This window comes from Nomia melanderi, chromosome 9 (genome assembly GCF_051020985.1).
Source record: "Nomia melanderi isolate GNS246 chromosome 9, iyNomMela1, whole genome shotgun sequence".
In the NCBI taxonomy this organism is placed as follows: Eukaryota; Metazoa; Arthropoda; class Insecta; order Hymenoptera; family Halictidae; genus Nomia; species Nomia melanderi.
This window is the reverse complement of record NC_135007.1, coordinates 231420-251773: the sequence shown is the minus strand read 5'-3', so window position 1 is coordinate 251773 and position 20354 is coordinate 231420. Positions and strand designations below refer to the sequence as shown.

Below are 20354 nucleotides of genomic sequence, written 5' to 3'. Positions count from 1 at the left end.
ATAGGTGGATTCTACCTCTAAACTGTTCTTTTAAATACATGTTTCTTTAACATGTATTTGACACGCTGACACGTGTTTATTAATTTAATAATTTTTTTGTCCATTTAAGAAGTATTACCTCTCTTTAAAGTTTTGAATCCTTTTCTTTTATCATTCTGTACAATGAAAACATTTGCTCTAATCGGATGATCAAGGTTTAGTTTCACTACACTGTTAAGCAAGAAAAATTGATATGACACAATGTTTTAAGTAATCCAATTTATCAATACATTTTGTTGAATATATAGTTACTTAGAGTAAGAATACAAAAAAATTAATTTTATTATACACTAGAATTTCATGCGATGTGATAATATCTTTATGCTAGTTTACTATTCACATATAATTGACATATACAGGATGTTTCTAAACTGAGATACAAGCTGAAAGGGTTCTAGAAGAAAAAGTATAGGAAGGTATTTGTTTATACGATACTTCATTTTCAAATAAGTCAATGTTAAAATTCGGCAGGTTGCCCACGTGTTTGTGCTTTAATTTTAAGCACGGCGCGTTTACAGAAAAGTGACACCTGAAAGGAACACGTTTAATTGAGTGGTTCGATGTAAGAGTTAACAATAAGTCACAATAGTAACATTCTGAGATATGAAGATTCTTACAAAAAGTTGTGTGTCGATACAAAATGTACAGTTAAAACTGCAATTTGTTTATTCAAACTTATTAATATTATTGAGACGTGTTTAGGAAAATATAAAATGATAACGTTACATTAACTGTTTTCATTAAAAAATATTTTATTGAAAAGTATTTTACTTGGCAAATCGTGTTTTACTTATATTAAAGTGTATAGGAAAATTTTGAAAGTTTTACGAAAAAAAATGTTGTAAATCTTATTTATACATATATTCTTTTTTGTCACTGTCTTCTCGTGGACTAGATTTCATTTTTTTTGTGTAAACATCGTGGTATATAGATGAAATGAAGGATAATATAAAAGTTATATCTGTTAATTTTGCAAGTGACATAAGGAGTGGGGAAAAATAATGTGTAGTGCAACTTTCTCTGTATTAGCACAAATTGACATGGGCATTTCGCTAAGGTTAAATCGGAAACAAGGGTTTCAAATATTTCATTCATCCATTTATTAATTAACATCACCATTAACTTCTGTTAGCAAGGCGATCACAACTACTAACCGTGAAATGTAGTGGGTGCATGTATTACCAACCTTTACGAATCTCAAATTTCTAACACTCTTGTACGTAAATCATCAGACATGAGGAGGACAATCATTAATGTACATAAGCAAACATACAAGCAAAAATTTTGCTATATAATTATAAGCAATTATGGTTTAGCTTTCCCTTGTACTGAATATCTCAGTCGCTCGATATATGTAGGAGACATGCCATTTTTACACGTATTTTTGGTACTAACATATTACTTGCCAATGTGTACAATCATATGGTAATCTCTTGCTCCTGTGTCACTTCGGGTGCCATCTTTCTATCAACGTATGACATATCTAATAAAAAAGCAATAGATATATTAGTTTAGCCTTATTTGAAATTGAAAATGTAAAAATGTATTTTGTTCGCAGTCTGTATTTTAAAAGATTGAGTTTGAATTTCGTCCAGATATACGTAATATTGAATAGTATTCAGTTAACATATTTCCTACTGTGTCGACTATCAAGCAGAAATTCATCTGCGATTATTTTATATCTCAACATTAATATGGGTATTTGTAAATCAGGCTTCATATAAAAAATGTTATTTTATATTTTTAATTATTCTTCCATGGAGATTCATTTTCTTTCGGCTCGTACAACCAGCTCGGAATCACCCTGTATATTGCAGGTGTAAACTTAAAATATTCTGATTTTATGTTTCAGAGAATTAAAATAAAAATATTCGATTTGTTGAAATTTTGTTCTATAAAGTGTTGTTGCTTAGAATAGTTATCAAATATTTTTTAAACTTTACTTACTCTGTTTAAAATAGTTTACAAATATTACGTTCTTCATAAAAATTATAAAATAGTGTTTGATAAAACTTTTTGTAATACACCTTTATAAATTCTATTCTTTTATGTATAATGTTTAAATATACAAAATATAAGATACTATATTTCATAAGTTCATAATATACAACTGTTTTAATCCAATGAAATCATTTATAATATTTGCAATACAGATCATAGAATATGAAAATCGCATGAGGCACTACTCTACACCAGACAAAGTATTTCGATATTTCGCTACCTTACAAGTGGTTAACAACGACATTCACGAAATCTTCATGACACCCGACGACTTCTTGAGATCTATAACACCTGGCGCGAAACAACCCGATGGTAAATTTTCAACGCATGTAATGCTCTGTATAAGTATTGTTTCTGTGTAATAAGGCGCTTCGAGAGAGACATACAACAATTAATCGTCTTTAAACTCGAAAGCGATGCATGTAAACTATATTTATTGTAGACAGTTTGGTGAAGAGGTACATTAATTAATCAAAATCATTACAATAACATAACAGATCATTAATATTATCTATCATAATATATCCCATTCAATTATTCGATAACAACTGGAAAGATGTTTAAATGCGATTCTTCGTGACAATATAAGGTAAAAATCAAAAGTAAAATTATTGCGGTATCAATTTTATTTCAAATTATTTATAATTAAAAATCAAATAAAAGATTAACCAGTACAAGTTTACATTGAGTTAACCAGAAATGCAAAGAAAATGTTGAATAACCAGAGTTAATACAAGCCCCGGTAAACAGTTTTTGATAATGCTCATGAATACGTATATTTCTTAAATCATTTACTTTTTGTAATTATAAACTACAATTTTATTTTGTAAGAAATGGAAATGATACTAGAATAAATACATATCAACGTTAGATTAGAAACAGATGAATACTAGAACAGAAATACAGATGATTACAAAAAAGCAAGTGCTCAAAAAGTTTGTAATGGTAGAGTCTTTAAGAAAAGGTTTCTGATTATTTGTGCTAACGTTGAATTACTAGAGGAGAATACTATTAATATTAATAATATTTCTTTTCATCAAAAACTAATTTATCCCGACGTTACTTCGATTTGATGGGTGACGGTTTGTTTCACTACATTATCTACCGCGATAAGTTGTATCACGTCAGGATACTCACATAATATTCGATGATATTGTAGGAAATAATTAATGCTTTATTAGCAATATAATGAAAATTACAAAATGATGAAGTGCAGAACGTCGAAAACAGAGAAGAGACTGATACACTTGAAGTTTGCTGTTTTTTCCCTAATTCTCTTTCTAACCTGCGACCTATGTCGTTTATATAGGAAACATTCACACACACATTCTGTCACGCATGCACTTGGTGTCATTACACTTACTGTCTCTTCTCTCTTCCAATTCCATTCTCGTTCTCTCACGCATACATTCGCGGTCATTACACTTCATGTCTTACGTTGCCCGTTGTTGTTGTTGTTTGTCAGGTGCCGCTCGTTTACCTGAAAGACAAATGGCCGGTGACCCTCTCTAAAAACATGCACACTCTTTTTTCGGCAAAGTTGATCGCGCTTAACAGCTCGGCTTCCTACAATATCTTGAGTTCCCCGTCACCGTCCTGACTACACCTATTTCTTTGCCTACTGGCTATCTCTGCCTTTCCAGTGAAGTTACTGTGTCTATGAGGGGTTGATTTTGTACGTCGACCAGTAGATTATAGCCTAAGAGGAAATCCACGCCTATTATTGGCCTCTGGGCTTTACATTCGGTTGTTCAACCGGATGTACCTCCCCCCCGGGGGGGGGGGGGGGGTTAGGTTTCTTTAAGCCAGGCTCCACTCCGCTTCCCGGGCGTGCCAAGTCGATCCTACCCACTGTACCCCTCCTTCCCCATCTGTCAACACTGCGGGCTCGAACAGTTCCCGTACACTCCAGGAATCCTCGCATTCGAGCTGTTCCTTAAACGGGTTCTCAATATCTTCTCAGGTCCACTAGCTCCTTCTTCTAGCTTGTTACAGAGAAAACTCGTGGTCCTTGGAGAATGGCTATGTCGCAAAATGGCTCTCGTGGTCCAAACGGATAAAGGTTTCGGAAATGAACTAAGATCCGACGGAGTTAGTGTTTTCTACAATACTGTCTTTATTGTGTTTTTTCGGGGTACTTTATATACGTAGGTTCTCAGGGGAGGGGTCAATTTCTAAGCTGTCTATGAGTCAGTTGTTTTGGAAAATTTTAGATGGCGCATAGTTTGTTACGGTATGACTCAGTGTGCTACTCATCGCTGTCGGGGTGGTTATCTCTGTTTTACCCGTTACAAGCTCATGGAGTCCTAAGGTCTTCTCCCACTTCCTCTCTCGCTCCTTCTCCTCGTAGATCTTCATAATCTTACGAAGATATGCAACTGTTCTCGCCCTTGCTTCTCTACGAGTTCGCATTTTCTCAATTAGATTATTAACTCTGATCGATCCCACTTTGAGAGCCAGTTCCCCCCGCAGTTGCACGACTTCTTCACAGTGAAATATCGCGTGTTCTGGAGTGACAAGCTTTTCTGGGCACAGTCGGCATTCAGCTTTCTCTCCTCCCTTCAAATATTATTTAAAAATTCACCGAACACCCTGTGGCCCCTAAAATGTTGGGTGATATGCTTATAAAGGCCCTAGGTCCCCACTTAAGCCACGTCCCAATGTCTGGGATTAAATGCTCCGTTTGTCCACCATTCTGCACAATACTCCACTCCTCTTGGAACAAGGTTTTAAGTATTCTATCTTCCTCTCTATCAATCTGGGAATCCGAAACCTTCTCGTCTCTGGTGGGCCTAAGTGCCCGGTGGCTTCTCTGCCCCATCCTCTTCCGCCAGCCCTCTCTTTAATTCACTTGAAGATTCTCCCTTTTGCCGATCTTCGGATGAATTGGGTAAATGACTGTCACTGCCTATTTTTAGCCGTATGAAGCCGGCGACGTGTATGACATTATGGACTTTCGTGATGTTTTTAACCCCAAGTGGACTGACTCAGCCCAGCAACTGTGGTGTGGGAAGCTCCGGTTGGGGAACCTCTGAAACCAACAGCCCTGTATAACGTTAGGAGATTGTTGTCAGAAAGCCAACAGTTGTTGGTCAACACCCCTCTCTCTTTCTCTATGTAGACAAGTCTACAGTTGCAGCTCCATTTCGACGCTGGTATTTCCGCCAGATGAAGATTCCATGACTTCTTGAGCCATTTTCACCTCTATAGAGCGGCTAGATTCTTTATTCTCTGCCTTTTTTGCAGGGAGTTGAGGCTTTTTAAAGACCCCTACCTCCTCCGTCGTGCCAATAATCCTGCGTGGGTTGGGGACCACTATTCTATCGCTTTTTCTTTTCCTGCTCTCCTCCAGAGCCTTGCAGGAGGGACCGCCCATTGTGTTCGGCGAGGAATCCTTTTTCCGTGTACAGAATGCATTTGTGTTTTTCTTCTGTGCATTACCCTATAAGATGTTCCAGATACCCACACTTGAAGCAAGTAGGGCTTCGCTCCTTTTTGGCAGTACACCTGGGCCTAACATGCCCAAATTCCAAACACCAGAAACATTGAAGGGCCGTAGTCTCCAATGGTGTCATAATTACTGCAGGCCATCCAATGGGAAGACGGTCCTACAATAATATTTTCTTCGTCGCGGCTACAAGGCACCGAACCCACGCAGAGCCAAGTTCAAAATTCGAGAATCGGACGTCACCAACCCTAACATCCTCTACATCACAGTTGCCAGCGGCTACCACCAATTGCTACAATTGCAGGTGCAATTTCGTTTTTCCAGGTGTTTTACTTTCCTACTTTCCTGCCTCCTCTACCTCTGACACCAATGGAGTGGAGGTAACCATGACATTGGTTGACCCAGGTCATTTAACAATCTCCGCGAATAAAAGGCTTTTTGTTGAAGATTCCCTACCCTTACCGCAGAGTTGCCGTTGTTGGGCTATCACTAGTCTCTTCTTAAGGGATAGCATGTCTGCCACTTTAGGTAAAGCGGTTATCGCCGTTATTTGGGGAGTAACCTTGTCTTTCTAGCTTTTTACCTTAGAATATTCTTTGGAGAGAACCTTCATGGTTCCCTTCACTTGTTCCAGAATCCGGTCTTCCATGGCCTTCAGTTCCTTGCGAAGGCCACGGTATCTATTAGGGATCGATTCTTACGTCGTATCCAAAACGGTCTCATAGTGGATGTCTTTACTGAACCTTTGGTGTATAGGTTCTTTCAGTCTGCGGATCTTTTCCCGCAGGTCATCCACCGTTGCCTTGGATTTCTCAATCGTTTCCTTCAGTTGTTCAATTGTGCGATCTTAGACCGCCACTTGTGCCCATAAATTGGCATTTTCAGATCGGAGTTTGGTAATATCCAACGGTTCAACTGAATGATCGTGCATTTCGGAACACGCGATCTTAGTTATACGACTACAGAGCCCCAGTTGCATACGAATGTGCCCTTCAGGTTGTGCGAATGGCCCGACACATATTTCAGTCTATCTTATAATTCGTGCACTCTCGCAAGGAGGTCTTCCCGAATCATGTCGCGTATATCGTCCCGCAGATCCTGTTCCAAAGGAAGGGTATCGCGTTTCTTCTTCTTTTTTCCAATCCGCCTTTTTACCAATCCGCCGGATCGGCTCTCCTTTTCTGGCCCAAAAACACCAGATGGCTCAGCAACGGGTTCTCTCAACACAGTGTCGCTTCTTAATTTCAATCTAGAACCAGATCGTATACCGTGGACAGGGCGAGTCATTTTGGGCTTATCACTCGCAGTTTGCACCGCCGGGACATAGTGGCCAACCCCGGACGGCCCGGAGTCGATGGATGACGATGCGATGGCGTCTGTGCGAGATCCCCGGTCCGCGCCGGTACTGGGGGTTCTAGCATCCTCTGCACCGCAACCTTTTTTCTTTTTGCTTGTGTCTGTCATATTATTCAAAACAAGTCGCCAGAGTCAGTATCAGTGTCACGTCATCACTAGGGGTGGTTTCACTCCTCCGTGTCAGCCTGCCCGGCATGGTTGAATCTACCGGTATAGCCTGACACATTATTGAAGCTACTTCCCCTAGTAACCCTTCATCCCGTTAGCAAACCCCCCAGAGGCGGGGATCCCAGGGACCATCACGTGGAGGTAGAGTGAGAAGAATTTAGGAAGCAGAGTTCGGCCGATGGATCAGAGCCACCATCGACGGAACCCTGATTCTTTCAGGCCCGAAAAACAGAATGGCCTCACGCCACCACTATTGCTACCTTTAAGTACAAGCATAAGCCTGCTCACCTTCCATGTTCTTGAAAAATATTCAATCTCTAAAGCAACATTGAAAAGGGTCAGGACTGCGTCGCTATACACTTCTCCCGCTGTCCACAATGCTTCAATCCACACCAAATTTGCTCCTAGAGCCTTTTTCGATTATATATGCTTGTTCTCAGTCAGAGCTAGCTCCCCTAATTTATTCAACCTCGGTTGACGAGTTCGTATCAGGCACCATGCTAAACAGTTCCTCTATCAGAGTCTTTGTCTCAGTGGTTGTTGATATTAGCGGAACTGTTCTTTTCTATAATTTGCGGGTTACCAGTTCCTAGGGTTCACATTACATGACCGATTGTGAAAGAGGATGAAAGTGTTGATATGAGTACTAACCTAGGTTGTAAGCTTTCCTACGAATGTTTCAGTGTGAGTGTGGAAAGAGTGTGTGAAAGAAGAAGAATGAGTATTGGTATGAATGTGTCTTAGTTTTTAGGTGGTTCGAGGATCGCTGGAATGGTTGATTCCTGTCGGATCCGTTGGAGAGTAGGGACTCCACGAATCCGAAGTTGACCAAACTGTGGTCTGGTGTTACATTCCGACGAACTCGTCCCGAACCATAAACCAATCGACAAGGAAGTGACCTAAGATAATCCCGTAATCACAGACCAGGTGTATGAGCACTCCGAAATCGTGCTAATTTTTATAATGGTCATCATAAAATACTTGAACGCCACGTGTGACGCAGCGACAAGCTGTTACCGTAAAAAATCTGTAACCGTAAAAACCAAACAAATAGTTATAAATCACGTAGATAACGAAACGAACCTAGACTTTTGATAATTTCCCACTTTAAGGCGCAAAATAGACACACCCTCGACCAATGACGAAACACAACTTTTCTCCACCCAAAAATGCAACTGACCAATCTCACAAAAACCCAAGTTTATAAAACATGACGCTACGAGTACCAGAGAGAACGCTACGAAACCTCACGAAAGACACAACTCCACAAATGCGCTATTTTCACAAATGTTGCGAAACCTCGAAATCCGTGTAGTTATAGTAAAGTATTACTTTTGCACCAACGATTCGCCGTGTGTTATTCTCCGATCGAGACAAGAACCCAACCGTTTACACGGAAATCCTCTCGACACCGTAACATCTGGATAGTAGGAATCCTAAATATGGTAGACCGAGTTTTCCTCCGCCGTTCAGTCGCAAGACGACACTAATAACACAGGCACGAACGATCAATCATTCATATCCCACATTATTAAAATGAATTTCAAACGTAGCTACTGTGTAGTTTGAGTTGTTCATAACTGGGAAACGTAATAAATATTGTCACGGAAAATCATCACTAAACTTCCTTTTAATAATCATTATTCATTTTAATAACAGGATACTTCGAAATTGACAATAATTTGAAAACCTCTTAACCACTTACTGTCTTCAATAAAGATATGTTTTTTATGAATTTCTTTTTTTGTATATAATAGGCTTTCTTTGAAGCCATTAAATTCGATGTTGGAAGCTTTTTCTTTTTGAATTATTTTCCAACACAAAGAAGAATCGTATATCAATTTTTTATTTATGTCGTAGATGTTTGTAATTTATTTCGGAATGCAATAGTGAATCCGAACAAGTGTGTATTATTTTGTCTTTTATTTATGGAACATCTTACGAATCATTAGTATTATTCATTACATTTTAGTAGAGCAGTAGAAGTATAGCAAGTTGAATACATACAAAATAAATCGGATTAAATGATCCATTTCTGATTGCTACAAATACGTTCGAAAAAATGCCATTAGTTTTTCAAGATTCCCTTTAAGTATTCTATTTCAGGGGAGATGGCACTACGGGTAAAACGTTTGTAGTTGGTACTGGGTATCGGTTTACATGCCATGTTCTACACTGAACTTTCATAGTTCTGAGAAACAATGGAAAAAAGAATTAAAGTTCTGAAGATGCGTTTAGGCTTACATATACAAGGTTTAACAAAACTTTTGCACAAAAATGATAGGACGCGTATAACTCACTAAACTGAGTAAAAAACCCCAGTAAACATGGGTTAAAAACTCAATAGTTTTTAAGATAAAAATAGGTTTAATATAAAAAATGTATGGTCACTGAATCAAGAATACCGAATTATCTCGGAAAGTATTAGTGATAAGAACAAACGTGTTGAACAAAAGTTTGCAGGTTATGAAATATTACATGTCACGATGGGAGGTATTTGACTGCGAGGTCACCTTGAAGCATCCTGCAGAGGTCACATCACAATTCTTAAAAAGAATCCCACATTTTCTATTCCAAAGACATGAAATTTTTCGTGTATACGCAACATATTCACGATTCTTGCTTGTTATATGATAGGTTTCTGTCTGAAAATGTGAATGACATTATTTTTCGATCGGGCCGTGGACTCAACTGAGAACGCAATCATCGCATTCGCTACCTTCCTTTACTCTCCCATGCATTCTTATAGAAGTCTATAGGCGTGTTACTGGCTCCAGCGCATTTCAAGGTTGTCACTACGGAGAATCTATCGAAATTGACGTGTCACGGTTGTTAAACCGAGCGTCTCCTTGCTCTTCTGACCCTAAGTCGGGTGTCGAACTGTTCGTGGGTCACCATCGCTACTTTTTTTTCACCCTGGATAACCTGCTTCAGGCACCCCTCACCATTGGGGTTGGCGAGGGGTAGTGTGAGATTTTTACTCACTAAAGCTCCAGGGGTGTACCATCCTCAGCCATAACAGAGGGTGTTCCGGATCCAAACATTTACCCTCGGCGACACCCTCCGGCCCAGTATAAGCCAACACGACACACTAGTATACGAGACACTAACTACATGGCAAGACTTCATGCACAAAAACGCGAACAAGACCCCCGCGGATCACAGGACGCAGCGTGTACACTCCGACTGCGTCCTTCCCTCCCCAGGGCCCGTGCAAGAGTCGCCTCTAGCCCCAACTAGAGACGACTTGGGCCCTCTGGCACACCGGTTCCGTGGGTTCCGGAACCCCGGGCCCGGCGGCCAGAATCTTAAGATGGGAAGGCCAGCGGTCCCGGACTTCTCGCCCGGCGACGCCGCCGACCCCTCCCCCCACCCAGTCGAGAGGGATGGGAGTCCCGCTCCCTCTCCCTCTCCGCCGCCTCCTTCTGCCGCATAACATGCTCACAGAAGGAGGCGACGGCTTCCCATTTTTGGCCTCCATCCAGTAGGGCCCTAATGAGCGCCGCTGGAGAGAGGTCCCCCCCTATGGCGTGGACCAGGACCCGGCGCTCGGAAGCCCACGCTGGACAATATTCCAGCGTGTGCTGCGCCGTGTCCCGGTCCCCGTCACAGTGACAGCATCGGGCATCACGCTCCCGCTTGATGCGGCACAGGTACTCTCCGAAGCAGGCATGCCCGGACAGCACCTGTGTCACGCGGAAGGTGAGAGGCACTCCACCGCTGTCCCGCCAAGCCTCCCAGCTCGACAAGACAGCCCCAACAACGCGGTGAGACGCCAACTCCTCGCCTAAAAGACGAAGACGCCAGCATTCTCACACACGCCGCCAGACCTGGTCCCTGGGGTTCCATATGGACCCCAGGGTGTCAGGGTCCCATTCCCTGCCGGTATCCACACCCCCGCCCCCAGACCTCGCCCGGAGATAGGTATCTCGTAGGGCGACAGCCTGGAGGTCAAAGGGTGGGAGCCCCGCCAGGACTGCGGCCGCCGCACCGGAGAGGGTGCGGTATCCCCTCACGATCCTGATGCCGGACAACCTGTGCAACCGGCCCAAGAGGCGCCAGGTAGGCTTGTCCGCCACCAGGTCGTCGGCGAAGATGGGCGCGCCGTACAGGACGATACTGCGCACCACCCCCGCGTACAGCCGCCGCACCCGCCCAGCCGCACCCCCAAGGTTGGGGAGTAACCGCACCAGGGCGCAAGTCACCCCCCCAAGCCCGGGGGAACAACTGGGCGAAATGGGGCGAGTCCAGGACGAGTCCCAGATATTTCATCCGGTTCCCGACCCGGACCGGAGCCCCTCCCAGCATTATCCGCGAGTCAGGCGGCGGGCCGCCCAGACGGGACCGGTGGTACATCCACATCGCCTCCGTCTTGGTGGGCGAAACCCGCAGGCCCAACCCGCGGATAGAGCGCATCAGCGCCGATGCTGCCACTTCCGCGGCTCGGCTGACCGCCGCAAATCCCGTCCCACCGACCAGCAGAAGTGTGTCGTCTGCGTAGCAGACCACTTCCGTGTTCGGCAGGAGGGGATCCCTCAAAACTATATCGAACCCGATATTCCATAATGTGGGCCCCAGGACGGATCCCTGGTGCACGCCGCGGTCAATTGATCTCCTGTGAGACCTGCCGTCCCTATCTGTGAATAAAATCCACCTATCCCGGAGATACGCTGAGATGACCTTCCTCAGATACAGGGGAACCCGTAGATACTCCAGTCCCTCCTGTATCTTACACCAGGGCAGCGTGTTAAAGGCGTTGTCGATATCGATCGACACCGCCATCACCACGCCCCCCCGGCCGGTCCAGCTCTCGGAGAAGGAGCGCACACGACCGGCAGCATCGATCGTGCCATGCCCTCCCCGGAACCCGAACTGGGCCCCATGCAGTCCCGGCGCACGAAGGGACAGGTGGTCGACGAGGCGGGAATTTAACTATCCTTTCGAACAGCTTTCCCACCTCGTCGAGTAAACTAATCGGCCTGTACGCCGAGGGCATTCCGCCAGGCCTCCCAGGCTTACTTATGAGGGTCAGCCGAGCCACCCTCCAAGTGGCGGGTAATCCCCGCGGGCCAGGCAGCTGTTGAACAGCCGCATGACCCGCGGGGCGAGGACCTCCATTGCCGCGCGCCCAGGCAATCTGTCCGGCCCAGGCGCGACCTTCTTAGCACACATCCGTTTTACCGCCCTCCCGAGCTCCTCGTTGCCGATTTCGAGCTCGCGCGACCCCCCCCCCCCCCCCACCCGCACCCGGATCGAAACCGGATGCCCGCGAACGCGCGTCAGCTAACAGCGACGTTATTAATCAGTCCACGGGGGAGAGGTCGGGCGCACCGTCCCCTTCTGGGAACAGGGTCCGGACTATGTTGTCCAGTGTCCGGACCTCCGTCGTTGGGGGGGTTGGGGGGGCAGGGCCTGAGCCTCCCCAAGACGGTCCTGTACGCCCGGCCCCACGGATCCCCGTGCACGGCACCGCGGAGCTCTTTCCAGACACGGGACTTGGCTCTCCCGATAGCGTGCCGCAGCGCAAACCGGGCGTCTGCGTACGCCCGGTATGCTTCCGCAACACGCTCATGCGTAAGCCTCCGCTTTCTGGCCTAGGTGAACCGCTGGCGGAGTCGGTTGCAGCAAACCCGCAACCACCCGATCTCCGCCGACCACCAGTAGGCCCTGCCATGGGCTCTGGGAGGCCCCGCGCGGGGCATGGATGCGTCGCAAATCGCAACCATGTCCCGGCGGAGCTCCCAAGCAACGCGGTTCACCGGGTCAGCCAGCGAGTAGCCGCTATTCGGTGAGGCCCAAGCCACGACCTGAGCCGCGGCTTTATAGAGGTCCTCACGAAGTTCCCCCCATTTCCATCGCGGTGGCAGGGATCCACCCCCGCGTGAGCGTCTGGATCCAACCAGGCATGCGCCCCCACGTGAGATGGAGTCCACCTCCATGGCCACGCACACGTGGTCAGAGACAGTCTCCATCTCAGTGAGGACCCGCCAGCCGGAGACCCGCAGCGCTGCCGAAGGGGAAGCCCAGGTGAGGTCCACCACAGACTCCTCCCTCGACGACACGAACGTGCTCTCCGAGCCGGTATTTAGGCACACCAGGTTCAACCCAGCAGCGCCGACCCCCTCGGATCCGTCCTGGGGCAACCCCATGCCGTGGCATGGGCGTTGAAGTCCCCCAGGACGAGAACCGCCCGGGGACCTTGCCGTAGGACAAAGTCCCCGAGTCCTCTCAGGAATTCATCGAATTCCTGTCCGCTACGGTTGGGTGAGATATAAACCCCCGCCACCGCGATGTTGCCCCACAGGACCCCCACGTACCCCATACCCCGCTCCAGGAAGGAGCAGGGTGGGAAACCAGGGAGGCACTGCCATGTGATCGCAACGGAGCCGGCGGTGTCACCCACCCAGAGAAGGTGGTTTTGCACCACGTATGGCTCCGCTACGACCTACAGCCCTACCCGGTGCTCCATCAGGTGCTGGACCAAGAGGTCCTGTGCCCTTCTGGAGCGGCCCAGATTGACCTGAAAGATCAGGAACGATCAACTTCCATGGCTACCTCCAGGCCTTCCCCCTCTGCTACGAGTGTAGCGGTGGAGGCGGCAATTGTTGGATCCATGTCCATCAATTGCATGGCCTCCACCGCCACACTCTCCCCCTGGGGTGGGGGCCCGGTGGGACCCCCTCCCTTCCCCGACACGGACGACTCCGTGCCGCCCGCGGACCCAGAAGCCCCGAGCGGCGCTGACGACGGCGCAGCACTATTCACTCCAGTGGGGCCAGAAGGGCCACCACTGGTATTAGTGGTAGTGCCGGCACTACCACCCCCCGCGACGGGTACGGCGGCCGATGCCCCGCGTTCCCGTTTTTTGCGCCGCCGCAGCGCGGATCGGGACTTGCCAGTTCCGTGCGCGGCCGTGCACGCCGCACCACCCATTCAGTGGTCGGCCGCGACCCCCCTGTCGGTGCAGAGGAGGCACTTTGGTGCCCCCCCGCAGGATGCCGCGCGGTGATCCGCGGAGCCGCACCGGAAACACCGGTCTCCCCTCTCGACCGCCGCAGTGCACCGCAGCCTCACGTGTCCAAACGCAAGACAGCGGTAGCACTGCAACGGCCGAGTCTCCAGCGGCTTTACGGAAGTCGCGGACCACCCCACCTGGAGCCCCCCCCCCCCAGACCTCGTCGGCAAGGCACCCGCTGACACGCGACACGGTCGCCACGATGTCCGCGGGCTGCACGGAGTCGTCCAACCCCGCAACTCGGAGCTCGCCGTACTTCACCGGCAGTCCTATCTTTACCGGCCCTGCTTGGTCGTAGAGACCCGTTAGTCTCTCGGCCAGGGCCTTGGCCTTCTCACGGCCATCGCTACCAGCGACCTCGAAAATGAGGCCCCCCGCAGCAGCGCGCTTTGGGCGGAGCCGACCGTCCTCTATCCCGAGCTCCTGGATATTAACCTCCTTACGAGCTCTACTAACGACCTGCTCGTACGTCGTCTCCGCCCCCGGCGCAATCGTAATTGTGATCGCTGCCGGGGGGGGGGGGGGGGGGGGCTCGCTAGCCGGGCTGCCGGTTTTTGCCGAGCTCCGGCTGTGGGCTTCACCCCGTTTCCCTCCCGAAGAGGAGGAGGACGCAAAGCTGTCGCCGAGGCCGTCCTCGACGCAGCCCTCGAGGGAACCCGCCCAAAAGGGGCGGGGCGATCCCTCTCGAGGCGCATCCGCCTCCTCTTCCGACCGACGACTTTCACCCAATCGTCGGCCTTTCTCTGTACAGGCGGGGGAGGTGGCGCAGGGAGGCACCTCTCCTGCGTCCTCCTACCCGCGACAACGGTGCTATACGACCGCCCGTCTCGTGTACGGGCGGTGCGTTCGGCTACAAAGCGGGGTTCCGCGGCTTTGCGCCGTCTGTGTCCGGGGCCCCAGATGTAACCATCTGTGGCCTCGGACGTGCCGAGCTCCCTTTTTTCCGCGGTGGAGGTGCAAGGGGGGCGGCATACTACCACCGCCAATCGTCCCCAGTGACCCGGAGAGAAGGCGCTCAAGTCACGCGATGCGCCTCTCCAGGGCGTCGCGACCCCGCTCCTCCTTGGGGATCGAGGGAGAGCGCCGCGCACCCTCGTTCGCGGCAACGAGGGAGACCGCGGCATGCCCCACTTCTGCGGTGGACCGCTTCAGAGCCACGGTGGCTGGGGGAGGGCTAGCGACCCTCGCCGCCACCGCCAACGCCCGCGTCGTCAGCCGGTCCACGGTCAACTGGAGGCTCCTTGTTCCGTGCCGCGAGACGGGCATTCTCGGCCATCACCCGGTTAACATCCGGCCCGCCGACACTGCGTAGGTGGAGCTCCTCCGCCGCAAGTGACGCTCCCATACAGGCCGCCCTAATGTCCCGGACAATGGTTCCTTTAAGGTTCCGGGAAACCTCCGCCGACCGCAATATCACGGCTTGCAGTTCGGCATGCCGAGCCGCCAAATCCGCCGTCGCGAGCGACCGCATTTCCGCCCTGAGCGCGTCCTCGGTCGCGGTGTCGATTTGCCGCTGACGCTTCAGGGCCGTCTTGCCGCGAGAGGCCCCGCCCCGGATCGACGACGCACTATCGCCGTCTTCACCAGAGACGGTGTCCTCCGATGCCCGTTTCCGCCCCCTGTCCGTTGAAACCGACGAACACGCCGAGGCGACCGAGGCGGCGCTGAATGAGCTCCGCCTCGAGCCACCGTCCCCTAGAAGGCTGGCCACCTCCCTGTCATATGATGACGTGGGAGAAGTGGCCCCCGTGATTTCACTGAGGGAGACGGGACCCTCCCTCAGTCGCGCGGTAGAACGCGTAACGCGCCGCGAGATAGAAGATACGTCAGCGCGGGCTGACGTACCCGGTACGGCGATAGGCACACTGCTCGTATGTGCATCGCCAGGGGCGCAGCGGCCCACCCCTGACGATCCCCGGTCGTATGATAACGACGCGGTGGGGCCCGGTCGAGATCCCCGCTCCGCGCCCGTACTGGGGGATCCGAAGCCCCCTGCACCGTAAACTTTATGTCCATTATTCTTACTCATCATATATTTTTATGTTTTACGCCAAAGTCGGTACCGTGACCCCCATCCCCTCCAGAGGTGGTTTCACTCCTCCGCGTCAGCCACCCTGGCATGGCTGAGCCTGAGCCAGTACAGCCTGACGCATCAGCGGAGCTACTTCCTCTGGAGACCCCTCACCCCGTTGGCATCCCCAGAAGGGGGAAGTACCCAGGGACCACCACGAGGAGGTGGAATGAGAGGAGTTTTAGGAAGCAGAGCCCATCCAAGAGGATCGAGATCACAATTGGATTGACCCTACTTCCCTCCGGTCCCCAAGGGTCACCATCACTACTGACGAACCGGTAACTTTGGATGCTGATATCCTGATAACGGCTTACACGAAAGATTTCATGTCTATGGTTTGGAAACCTCTGAATGTCTGCTTCAAAAATATAGGGTTCTGTATAAGAATTGTGAAGTTACCTTTGCAGGACGTTTCAAGGTCATGTCACGTTTAAATGTCTTCCGTGGGGACATGTAGTATTTCATATTCTACAACTTTTGTTCGACACATTTGTTCGTATCACTAATACTTTTCGAGATAATTCGGTGTTCTTCATTCAGTTGCCATACATTTTTTTTTAACTAAACCTATTTTTATCTCGGAAATGATTAAGTTTTGTACCCATGTTCACTGGGATTTTTTTTACTCAGTTTAGTGACTTGTACACGCCCTATTATTTGTATGCAATAATTTTGTTACACCCTGTATAATCCTTTTAATGAGCTGGTATTATCGTGTATTTGGCGTGATTGACAGAGATCTTTTTTACATTGTATGCACTAATTCCATTTCATCGTCAGATTCTATTACTTCAAGGAATTAAGTGTTTTGTACGATGTAACATCAATGCATATTATCATTGTTTGTATCCCTCTGAATTGACTATATTGTCAATCAATAGGTTTATACATAGTAAAACAAATAAAATGCATTATGCCTTTTCAAACAAATGTACTGTTAATTAACATTAAAGGGATTCACTTTGAAATAATCTGTCTGTTGAATTTTCTACAGTAGTTTTCTTTTTCTATATATAATTGATAGAAATGTTCTATTATTATGATGGTCAACCAACGATTACTAATGTCGATGTCAGATTTCTACAAAGTTTTGTGATCGTAAATGCAATGTGTTGGGTCATTAGTCCGTAAAATAACTATGGGTGGTGCACTATTTAGTAACACTACCGGATTAGTGATAATGATTTATTAGAGAATAAACATACTACATATTCAACTTATATCTTATTGGATACCGCGCACCGGGACGCATCGCGGACGCACACAGGGGCGGGAACACGCGCGAATGTCTTTTGTTTAGCAGAGTGGGTAATTGTTCGATCTTCATTACCAACACAATGTAAAGTATTCTTATACGCTGTGCAGAGATGAGAAATTAATCAATTACCTGTAAGCTAAAACTAAAACTATATTACACAAGTGCAAAGGAAATCGTCTGCTGGCTTCAACTAATCTCTCTAAAAGTACTCCTAATACATACATAGTATTAGGATCTCCATGTTCGTGCAATTTCGTGAGCATAAAAAAACCACAGATATGGGATCGTACGTCAAATGTCATTTTCTGTCGTTGTATTTCACTTCGTCAAATTTCATTGCGTTTGCGTTCTCTGTTACGTGACTCATTGTCAGTCAATACCGACAAAGCTTCAATGGTGGTAATAATATAACAACGGGTGTTTGTCTGTGAACAAAGTTTCAACATTTATTTATATCGATTATTTACATTATGTACATTATGTACACCCTACTTGTGAACAAAGAAACGACAATTGAAGCCCCTTATTATCACCTCTTTATTCACGCCAACTTAATTGTTCTTATCTTCTAATGTTTAAAGTCCTATTTGTCTATCTTGCTATTATGCACGTGTGCCCGATTACCGATTATCCCCATTTGTATCGCCATCTAACGTAACGTAACGTAAGTTAGTTAAACGCGGAGTGGAGCGCGGCAAATTGGATCTTAAAGGGAATATATTTTCTTTACATACATATATTATATTAAGTATTATGATACAGATTTACTTAGTGGACAGAATTAGTCCAATTCAAACAGCGATGGTCCATTATTAGGAAATTTGTAGACTGTCAGAAAAGTATATTTTCATTGTCATATTTATTTGAAATTGTAACTAAGGTAATGCATTTTATAATACATTAGTATTGTTTAAAACAATTTACAATGTGTGGACAAAAATTCTGATAACTAGAAAAATAATGTTTACGCACCACGCGTTTCTATGCAGAGTGTCCCGTTGTAAATGCAATTTAATACAACTGCAGAACGGTGAATTCTAGAACAAAAATGTACAGAAACTTTTATTATTATTTTTTATGTATATTTGTAACTGTTATATTTCTTTTTTAATTCTCCACGAGAAGGGAATGTTTTAACGCACACCCCAAGTTGGAGATGTTTTGTTTATTCGGCAGAGTATGGGACTCGCTGGCTGTGCACAGGTTACCTTGTGCTTGCCAAACCGACCCTACTCACTAAACGCTTTCCTGCATTTTCTTATTTCTGTGAAGCCAGGGGCGACGGAAGTATCATCTTTCAATTTTGCATTAGACCGCCCTGTATGTGCCACTAATCTCTCGCATCAAGACAATATGCAGAGATTGCAACAGTCTCAAGTAACTAATTGGTTTCTACTTCGATATCCTCTTTTTTGCATCCTTTCCGTCTCAGAGCGATAGTATTCCTTTCCCGTGAGAATGGTTTCAATGAAATTTATGAGGTCTCTCTTAATGTCCTTATTTCGAAGAAATACTTTCAAGTTCATCTCGTAAGTTCTTCCATTTGGTGCACTCGGTCACGGTATGCTTGCGTCATGAATCTTCACAGGGCAATACCAGCATTTATCTGATTTGATTTTATTTACCTTGTAGAGGTACTCAAAGCATCCGTGACCCTATATGTAATAAGACAGGGACCCTCCTTGATCCAGATCTTAATGTCAGGGATGAGTCCATAAACCCTTCTGCCGTATATGGTCCTGTCCCATCTCTGTTACCAGAGGCTTATCATTTCCTCTTTGTCCCCAGTCCTTACGTCATCAACTTCTGTGCTCAAGTTGCATCTTCTGTTACTGAGTAAGGATCCCTGATCTTGTTTAGAGAGTACTCCTTGCAAGAAGCTTTTGATTTATCCTTAACGGTCAGGTCAATTGAGGGAACTCCTGCCAGCGCATACAGAACATCCGCCACAACAGTACGGTATGCCCTGACGACCCTAATAAGGAGCACCTTTTGGACAGTTAATAACTTCCTAGTGGACACCTCGTATTTTATAGACTCGACCCAAAAGTCCGCCGAACTTCTATTACGTTTAACTTGCATTGTCTCTACTCGCTATAATGCTTATAGTAGACGCAATTTAAACACGCCTTAACGTACTTAGCCTATCTTAACTACGCCCCCGTCCCCAGTCCGGACCCGGAGATATATCTCCTGCAGAGCACAGGTTTGGAAGTTATAGGGCGGTGCCCCTTAATAATGCTGATGGTCAACAGCCTATGCAGCCGGTTCAGAAGAAGCCGGGTAGGTTTGTCCGCCACCTGATCTTCGACGAAGATGGATACACCGTATAAACTACGTACAGCATTCCTCCACTTGGACGATTGCATTCGCAACGTCAATGGGCGCTGCGGAGTCGTCTAAGTCCCACACTCTCGGTTTATTAAACTTGGTCGGCAACCCGATCTTAACGGAGCCGCCACGCTTGAAAACACCGGTCAAACGATCAGCCGTACTTTTGCCTACTCGCGGCCCCTTTGCCCCGTGACCTCGAAACTGAAGCCCCCAGTTACGACCTGCTAGGGCGCAACCCAGCCTCAATTCCGATACCATCTAAATCAGCAGCCGCTCGGGGTGTATGCAGAACCTCATCGTGTTCGATTTCTACCTCCCGCCACGATGTTTATCGTAACCGCAGCCGACTGTAGGGGCCTCGCTAATCGGGCTGTCGGCCTTTTAACGATCCCGCCTCGTCTCCTATCCATGATCGATATCGTCGGCCTGGACACAGGAGCTTTGGCCGTTCTGTCGGTGACAGAGGACTCCAGAGAGTAGCCACTAATGCTACCTCTCGTGAAGTCATACCCCTCCAGAAGGCTGGCAGCATCTCAATTGTACAAGAACGACGGTGATGAAGCCTGTATAATGTCCTTCAAGGACACCATCCCGCCCTCTTGAGTACACGTCGCCACGGAACGAGTGATTCTCTGTACTGAGGGATCTGACCGTCTGTACCGTG

At 47.3% G+C, this 20354-nt stretch overlaps 1 protein-coding gene across 5 annotated transcripts in view; it reads left to right on the top strand.

The window, feature by feature from the left end:
* Positions 1-20354, top strand: part of MICU1 (Mitochondrial calcium uptake 1) — a 168873-nt gene that overhangs the window by 124274 nt on the left and 24245 nt on the right. For 2 of the 5 annotated variants that reach the window (XM_031992633.2, XM_076370597.1), the window contains one exon: positions 2193-2352. The exons of the other annotated variants lie outside the window; for them this stretch is intronic. In XM_031992633.2, the coding sequence (XP_031848493.1) occupies positions 2193-2352 (160 nt within the window). The remainder of the gene's footprint in view (positions 1-2192; positions 2353-20354) is intronic. 5 annotated transcript variants of the gene reach the window in all.